Source organism: Aureococcus anophagefferens (genome assembly GCF_000186865.1).
Source record: "Aureococcus anophagefferens unplaced genomic scaffold AURANscaffold_39, whole genome shotgun sequence".
Classification (NCBI taxonomy): domain Eukaryota; class Pelagophyceae; order Pelagomonadales; family Pelagomonadaceae; genus Aureococcus; species Aureococcus anophagefferens.
This window is the reverse complement of record NW_008705596.1, coordinates 58,943-67,694: the sequence shown is the minus strand read 5'-3', so window position 1 is coordinate 67,694 and position 8,752 is coordinate 58,943. Positions and strand designations below refer to the sequence as shown.

The following is an 8,752-nucleotide window of genomic DNA, read 5'->3' as shown; positions in this document are numbered from 1 at the left end:
CTTTCGCGCGTCGCGCGGCGACGCAGTGGTGCCGGAAAGGACCCATTTTAGGGGCGGGGCCCAGCACGGTCGGTTGCGGAGCGACAAGATGCAGTCCAAACAGGACGTAGACCGTGCCGTAGCGTCGGCCGTGGGTCGAGATTAGGTCGTAGGCCTCTCCAAACGTCTCGGGCTCGTCGTCGCAGCACCACACAGTCGAGTGAAACTCGCGCCGATTCGATGCGAGAGCGCCTCCGTCGAACAAGTCTTCCCCGGCGAGATCCGTCGCGCGGTCGAAGCCGAGCTCTACGCGTTTGTGCACATCCTGCGCATGCTCCGGGTCGCGCGCATGATGTCAGAGTTCGCCCTGGGCTACGGGCTGGCGCCGTCGCGCACGTACTGCGACAACCAGGCGGTCGTCTTCGCGATGCGCAAGCGCGATTTAACGTCGAAGTCGCGGCACATTCGCGTGCACCTGGGCTTCCGCTACGACATGCTCGACTGCGACGGCGTCAAGATCCTCTACGTTGGCACTGAGGTGAATCCGGCGAACGGCCTGACCGCGGCGGAGGCGCCCGATCGGTTCGCCCGGACCATGGACGCCGTCACCGGCCGAGAGCCGCAGGGCAAGCCGGCCCAGCTACGCAGCCGGAAAAACAGCGCGCTGTGAGTGTGCAGGTCGGGTTCGAGACCAGGTTCGCGTGCTCAGGCTCACCCGACTCTCACCCAGCTCCCGGTCGTGGCCAGCCGCCACGCCCGACTCGCTGCGGGGGAGCAGAGAGGTTCCCCCAACGTCCCCCCAGCCGGGACGTTTCACCTGACTTGCAGTCAGGCATTTTCGCGCTACAGAGAGCGTTTAGCGCATAGGAGATGGTAGCATTTCCCAACCACCTAGGAGGCGGTTCACTGGCACTTTCCCGTGACGTTGACATCAACGTTCCTTATTACCCTAGTTTGGGGTATTTCTCCCTATCCACTTCAACTTACGACCCGTGCACGAGGAATACCCTGTTCAAGTGCAGCCCCGCAATTCCCCCTAGCATCAAGCGTCGGGGTGGAGAATCAAAGTACGGGGGAAGGAGAGGAGGGGCCTAAACTAAGGATACTCTCATGTTCCTCTAACTGGAGAAAGCTGTCTAATGCGGGGGTGTGCCCGTGCGTGTGCCAAGTGTATACGTGGCTGGATGTACCCATGGTCGCCCTTGTGAGTTGTAATCAAGACACCGCTGCAGCCTCCAAAACATAGCACGACTGGGCCCAATCCCCTCCAATCAGCGTCCTCAGCGACGATTCAGCCATCGAGAGAGGCAACCGTAGAGGACATCGAAGCAGTATCAGGCCGTTGGCCAGTGCCAAACTTAAAACCACCATACGTTGTAAACTTGGAGTGAGATTGGATGCCAAGCATTGATGCTGCATCATAGGAACCGGGCCCAGGCACCCCCCTGTCGCGCTGGCGTTTAAGCTTGTCATCGGTACCAAAGGAGTATGAGTTCGCAGACCGATGCTTAGACCTAAATATTCACATTGTGTTCGATAATTGTCAACAACTTTCACAAACTCTGGCGCTGGCTGGAGTTGTTTCCCAACGCCCGAGGGGGATTCATACTTTGACGGGCCAGGCGATGGGTTTTTCACGTTTGGCGAAAAACCGGGCTGTAGCACCTCTCCCATTTTTTCACGGTCGCAGGTACCCATAGAGAATCCAGGTGACGTCGGTCGCATGGATATGACCTGCTTGCCAATGGAGGACGGGGAAAGATACGTACCAGGACCAATATTAATTGTTGTGGCAGAGGTGGTCTCCTGGATTGCTGGTTTGAGTCCGAACGAGAAGCGGGGTGCTGACTTTTTCGTTTTTTCCATGGACGGTCCCATTGTGCCATAGGCGCCGGGTCCAGGTACGCCGCGACCAGCTGCTGCGCGGTTTGGGTCGGTAACATCGCCCGTCGTGTCTGCCCGGTGCATGTAAATTTTCGACCCGTCCGCGCGTTGCGAACTACCAAACTTGAAGGTCGGCGCACGTTGTTTTACGTCCAACTTCTGCTTAGCAGCAGTAACAGAGTATGCATTGGGTCCAGGATCGTCTGCTGTCTGTAGCGCGCGTGCTCGTAGGCCGGTCTTGTCGCGATCAATTTTGCATAGGTTGCCACCGAACTGGGAGGTAGGAGCTTTGGTGAATTTTATGTTGTGCTTCGATTGGACCTCATAGTCTCCTGGGGCAGGGGTAACATACTTCGGGTAAGTCATCCGCCCGCCAGAATGCGGCACGAGCGGCGATGCATCTCCGACGCGAACGGGGCTCGACATGGATCTCTCGCACTCCCAGACACACCAAAGGTCGTTGTGCGAGTGACTAATCGACGATATCCTGGAGGTATCCTAGATGGGATTTCGTAGACGGATCAACCAAATTCGATTAGTCGATCATAAAACACGTGCAATTACGTTGGATGAATGCATCCGCATGAAGTTCTGCTCTATTCCAACGTTTCTGGAGCAAAAGAGTGGCCGAAACGAGCGCAGCCCAGCCCCATGTTGAAGTTCAAGTTGAATAGGTAGCCCTATGTTGAAGTAACCTGTGGTCGTCAGCAGCCGCCGCCGGGCAGTGTGTGGGCCGCTTCACGGATGTGCTCGGAGACCGATGGAGCGGCTTGTCCGGTGCTCTAGGCGCCTCGAATGGCTCATATGGACCACTCGATGTCCATAACTGCAACACGGGTGTGATGAAGTTCAACATAAAATCACCATACCCCGGCCCGACAGCCACAGGTGGTGTAGCAGCGTTATGAATTCCATGGAGGGCATCGGTTGTAAGCTTGCTTGGGCTCTAGAGCTCGAACGAGTCGATTCTCAGCACCCCTTTTGTTTGTTGTTGATCCGTCTCACGAAATCCCATTTAGGACACCTCGGAGGTAGTACTCGGGTTCTAACATTCTACTGGGCTTCTCATGTCCAACTAGCAGCCGGGGGCTTTGTGCGGGGGGTCTGCTCATGCGCCGGTCCGCAGCGCCAGTCCCGCGCCAGTCCCCCGGGAGGGGCCAAAACTGGCACGCGTCGAATTTCCCGCGTTCGTCCGGGGCACAACTAAGAAGAGTTTCGGAAGCATGAGTGTCGGTTCACTGGGAATATCGGATCCGCTTCTTGGCGCCAAACACCAAGGTCGCTGGTGACATTCGAACGGTGAAAACGCCCACATACACACGATGCTAAAACTGGGTGCCAAAGGTCCATATTTGGACGCGTTGAACTGGGAAGATGTCTCTCCCTCCAAATAAGGAGGCCGAATTACCATAGGTTGCACATGGGCGTGAAGCACCGAACCTATTGAACACAATCATGAGTTTCAAGCGGATCACTTACTCGAGAGTCTCGTCAAGACGGAGTGCGAAGCCATCACCGCCCGAGCCAAAACCAAGAACTTCAGGTGTGGCATAAGCAAACATGTCGTTGACGACTTGAGGGGGTGGGGTCAGCGGTGTTGATGTGCAGACTACTTCTTCATCACAGTGGGTTCTAGAAAGGTGTGAGGCTTGATCATCCGGTCCAACCCAACGATATACAGTGACATCAGGGCCTCGTGGGATGTCAGTAGTGAGAAGTCCCGGACCACTTCTGCCTGCAACGGTGAAAACAAAACATTCACCCGTTCCAAAATAATCACCAACCTGAGTCACCAACATGAATAGCACATCGTTCCTTGGGGCACAGGTTGATGACATTGCGGACGGGCTCATCAAGGAATGCACCAGCAACATGCCCGACGTCATCGCGACAAATGATAATTTGAGCTCTTTTTGAACGGGGGCCCGTTTGTCCAGCGCGTGCATAGAGAGCCTCGAGGCACATGCCATCACATGCGGAGTCGTAGACCAGCTCCCAGGGCTTGTGCTGAAGAAGAGGTTTCAGTGCTCGTGCAAGTGCAGTGCGTGCTTTTTCATTGAGGAGGCAGCGCATGCCCGCATCTCTTGACTCGCCATCATCATCCTTGCCATAATGTGAGGTGTCCATACGTACTGTAGGGATCAGTGACTCACTAAACGTTCGACGCATGTCTGCGCCTGGTGCGATGTCGTCCACCATCACATTGGTCCCAGAGACATCTAGCTCTTCAACGCCGCCACCCGTCAAAAGCCGGTCCCAAAGAGCCGATGCTACCGCTGTAACGGTCTTTCCACTCGAAACTTGGCTTGCGCTCGAGTAAAACGCCTCCGCTGGTCGAATACAGTGATCCCAGAGGTGCAGCCGATAAAAATGAAGAGTCACTGGGCGCATACAGGCGACTAGATGCTGATGAATCGCGAATGGTTCTGTCGCACGTGGCACGATTCGGTCGTCGATACCGATAAGAACATCTTGTGCACGTACACCCAGCACCGCTGCTTCCTTCGACACGGACGTGATGACAAGACGACGTGTTACACGCGCGTCGTATTCAATCTCCAGGCCCATGCGACCACCCCCAAAGGTCACACGGTATCGTTGCCAGCCAGCGATCGCCTTGGGAGTCGTCTCCGTATCTAGTCCTCGCAAGTGAAGCTCACGAAAATACCCACGAGATACTGCACGGTTAGATGAGCCTGCAAGCGTGCACGCAAATAATGTTCGACCTTCGGCTGAAAGTCTATGTGTCAGTTCCAGTTTGGAAAGCTGCATCACCGTTGCAGAGAAAGACTGCTTGGACTTGGACTCTTGTGCATCAGAACTGCTACCATGTGTATCGTCGTTGATTTTTATGCTGTTGCACGCACACTCTGACTGATGGGCTTCAATTAGCTCGAGGGCCCTCATCACCTTCGCACCGCACTGTTTGCATACTGCATACCTGATCGAAAATCATTTTGCAGGGTCCTATTTCTTTGGCGCCGCCACGCGCTCGATGACAGGCTTTACATATGGTCGCGCCGAGGGTGGGTCCCCCGCTTTAACTCGCGCGTATAGGTTTGAAAAAGATATGCTCATCCAAACTCTCACTGGTAAGCATCCGAAATTGTGGCTAACATCGTAAAGAACACCGGACAAGATCCTCTTTGTTAGAATCCGAGTATGCCAGTATGAAGCACCAGCATAGTATAGCATGAGCATAGCCAGTATAAGGCAGACTAGAGAGATAGAGAGATTTCTATCTTCATTTTTAGTGAACTGCATCTTGATGTTGCAGTGCACCTTACCCCACTGCGCTCCTACTGCGTATCCTGCTAGTTTTCCCTTCCCTTCCTTAATTCATTCTAATCCAGTTTCAAGTCTTATAGACAGCGAACTGAAGGAGTGACTGCCAAGCAGGCACAGAGTGCATAGCGCTCTTCTGTGTCTGTGGTGTCTGTCTGGTTAGCGTCACAGTGACGTGCCAGGTAGCACCAGGCTCAGCGAGGTTGCACAGTCGCCGGACAGTGCACCTGCTGGATAGTAGTTTGACTGACGTCACAGCGACGTTAGGAAGCTAGTAAACTATCCTAACTTTCTACAGACTTAGCATAGCCAGCATAGGCCAGTATGAGCGTCCCAGCATAGGGAGGATAGCATAGTCCCGAGTTAGGGTAGCATAGCCCAAAGAGCGGAATGTAAGCTCCCTAGGTAGCTGGCTTATCGCCAAGCGCACTTTGATTGTGCTTAATCACACTCGCGTTCTGACCTCGATAGTCGCCGTTTATCATGGTGGCAGGTGCACTGTGATCGCAACCAAAACCGAAAAACACACGGGCGACACTCGCACTACACGCACGAAACGCGCACGCGAATTTACAAACAAAAGGGAGCTTTGTACCTCCTTCATTTGGCCAACCACCTGACCCAGAGTCTGCTGAATCTGCATCAGCATCTGATTCGATGACTCGGGGTCAGGGGGCTCCTCTCTGCGTTTCTCCTCCTCGATTATCTCGTCATTAAGGGTGCTCAAGAAACTGTGAACCTTTCCTCAGAAAAATCTGGTTTATCAGAATTCTCATATGGTAGTAATTCAAACATGAAAGTCAGGAGTGTGTCGGTATGGATCGGCGCAGCCGTCTTTGACGACACACCCATAGCCATCTCATACACACCACACATTTCAGCCCCCAAATGCTGCAGCAACTCTTCACCCAACTCATCACTCAAAACCAACCCTTGGATGTTAGATGAGACCATATGACCAAAAATATAAGCCGCGCCACCCCGGACCCCGGGGAAGCGGCGAGCTGGGAGAGGACCACCACAACCAGCAGTTTTATTTAGCTGGATGATGATAGGTGGTCTAAACTCACTAACTCGTTACCGGAAACATATTGTACTGCCGTAAATGCAATTATCCAGTAATCCATAGAATGAGCCTTAACCTGTTACATATCCAAGCATAGTAGGCTAGTATGAGTTTCTCTCTGCTTTAATCACACTCGCTCCGCGCAAAGCAAGTTCCTTAAGGTTCACAATATTAACGACATGCCCCACACAAAGCGTTCCCCGAATAGCAAGTATTGTGCGTTCGTCGGGTGTTTGCGAACGGAATCGAACAAATGCGACTCAAAGAGAGCTAGCTTCTAGTCCATGTCTTCAGTCGGCGATAGGCGGGTATGGACCGTCCAGGAAGACAATGCCATCAGACAACTTGTCATGAAGTACGGAACGCGGTCATGGAGTGTGATTGCAGAACACATTGTGCAAGACTTCAACATAGATGGGCGCACTGGGAAACAATGCAGAGAGCGTTGGCATAACCACCTTGATCCCCACATAAACAAAGAGGCATGGACCGAAGAGGAAGAAAGAATAATGGCAGATGCCCATAAGACGTTAGGTTGTCTATTTCACATGATGATGGTCCAAATTATTTGACTCAGGTAACAAGTGGTCGGAAATAGCAAAGCTACTTCCTGGTCGGACTGACAATCATGTGAAGAATCACTGGTGAGTACTCAGGTACAATCCTATTTATTTGGACATTCTGTCATCAGGTACTCTTTCATGCGACGTAATGTTCGCAGACTGAATCGAGAGGTCAATGACGGCCAGCCCAATCACCAACATGTTGGGATAGGCTAGTCATACCACCGAGATCCCTTATCTCAGTCTGCTCATTGCACAGTCGCAAAGCAAGCACGGCCGTCTGACAGCTTTCAAGCCCCCCCAAAGCGAGGTAGATCCCGCAAGGCGGCGAATCTGGCAGAACTTCAACGGTACTTCACTGCTGCTGCCGAGGCAGCATCCGAAGTGCTTCATGAGGACACTTCATCCGACAATCGGGAGGACCTCGCTAAAATTGCCGAGGTGGAAATCAAACCTCTTGATAGCCCCAGGTAATGTGTGATTTTGTTTCTTCGCGTAAAGCCCCCCTCCGTAGTCGCATGGTTGCTGTTAGTCTCGCGAGTGGCAACCTACGATTCCGAGACAAGCTTCGCGAAAAACTCGAAGCGACGGGAGGTGTAGCGTGCAAGATACATGTTGGAGCATCAATCCAAAAGCCAGAGTCAGCACCAGAAGTGCGGCCCAACCTCCGTATGATTCATGTATCCAGCAAGTGACGCCTTTGCATGCTAGGCCAATGTGATGATGCAAGTAGATCTAAACAGAAGGTAGATCTAGTGATTTTGCATATATCTTACCTGCTAGTGCAGGAAAAAGGAATGTGTAGTCGATAGTGGCGCATGTGCAGTCGATAGTGGCGCAAACCAGCGTAAGTGAGCCCAAGCCGGTTGCACCCACTCGTGCAGCTATCCCAATCCATGGCACCCGTCTCAATTCTCAAGCTGAGTCAAGTAAAGGCATCAAGAAGCGGAAGAGAGAATTGCGTGTTACAATCGACGAAGCTGATAATTTTGGTTTAGTTTTGGTCAGGAGCTCACAGAGCACCCTAACAGAAGCTAGTTCAGCTCCAACGCCCAACAATCCTCGGTGAATTCTTGTGTCCTTATTTCAAATAAAAGTATTGTCTAGTCAACTCCTCCGATTGCAAGCAAATGTTCCATGGCCAGGAGACTCACTCGAAAGGTCCACCATCTCAGAACTTCATTAAGCCCATCCGCGCACCTTGCACAGTCCTCTATCATTGGAGAGGCATACTGATTTTGCATTTGACCAAGTTCCAACAACGAATGAAACTCACTGTGCCCACAGTCAAATGAGCAGGCCAAGCAGCATTTTGTATTCAGATTCACTGAAGTGCGTATCATTACATGGGCCTTGTCAGTCGATAAAAATCGTGCAAGCTTCAGGTTTGATTTTGATGAGGTGGTCGCCCACTACCCTTGATCGGTGCTTATGCGCAATGGGCACAACCTGGCCCTGTTCGCGAATGGCCTGGCCCTGTTCGCGAATGGGCGAGTGTCTGAAGCCCGGCACACTCCCAAAACCCTGTCCGTCTGAGTTCGGTGTCGGGGGCTTCCTGGTTTGATTTGTAGCACAGGGCTATTTTAATTGTAGCGCAGGCTTTAACTTGGGGTAACTGGAGAAATAATGTTACGCACCAGCAGGAGAGCCTAACTAGGGTAGGTACAGTACTAGCATGATAGTAGTAGGGTCGTGGTAGAGTAGTGTACTGTACTACAGTATAGTCATGGAGATATAGAGACAGAGACAGACAGACAGACAGCAAGGTCAGTCTATATTCTTTGCAGTCGGCTTTCATTCTGGCATCTTTAATTGAAACTGGGCTCAGCCTCCCCTTGAGGGAGGATTTTTACTTTGCTTCCTTTAGCTCAGGCTAGTGGGAGATACGAAAGGCCAAGTGCACGGAAACCAATAGATTCCCGACCTTCGAATGACGTTCAACACGGACTATAATTTCAAGGAGTGACGGTATTAT

At 52.3% G+C, this 8,752-nt stretch overlaps 2 protein-coding genes across 2 annotated transcripts; one reads left to right on the top strand and one right to left on the bottom strand.

Annotated features, from left to right (window-relative positions):
- Window positions 1–2,865: 2,865 nt before the first annotated feature.
- On the bottom strand, window positions 2,866–6,102 carry AURANDRAFT_72589 (hypothetical protein; the record flags this gene model as incomplete). Its single annotated transcript, XM_009042869.1, has 5 exons — window positions 2,866–3,647; window positions 3,700–4,804; window positions 4,995–5,081; window positions 5,241–5,375; window positions 5,888–6,102. The coding sequence occupies 5 exons, from the start codon at window positions 6,100–6,102 to the stop codon at window positions 3,339–3,341; spliced, it is 1,851 nt and encodes a 616-aa protein (XP_009041117.1).
- A 393-nt stretch (window positions 6,103–6,495) lies between these two features.
- AURANDRAFT_55303 (hypothetical protein) lies at window positions 6,496–7,563 on the top strand (the record flags this gene model as incomplete). The annotated part of the gene is made up of 4 exons (XM_009042923.1): window positions 6,496–6,751; window positions 6,792–6,858; window positions 6,906–6,988; window positions 7,037–7,563. 4 exons carry the CDS (start codon window positions 6,499–6,501, stop codon window positions 7,249–7,251), a joined length of 618 nt encoding a protein of 205 aa, XP_009041171.1.
- Window positions 7,564–8,752: the final 1,189 nt, after the last annotated feature.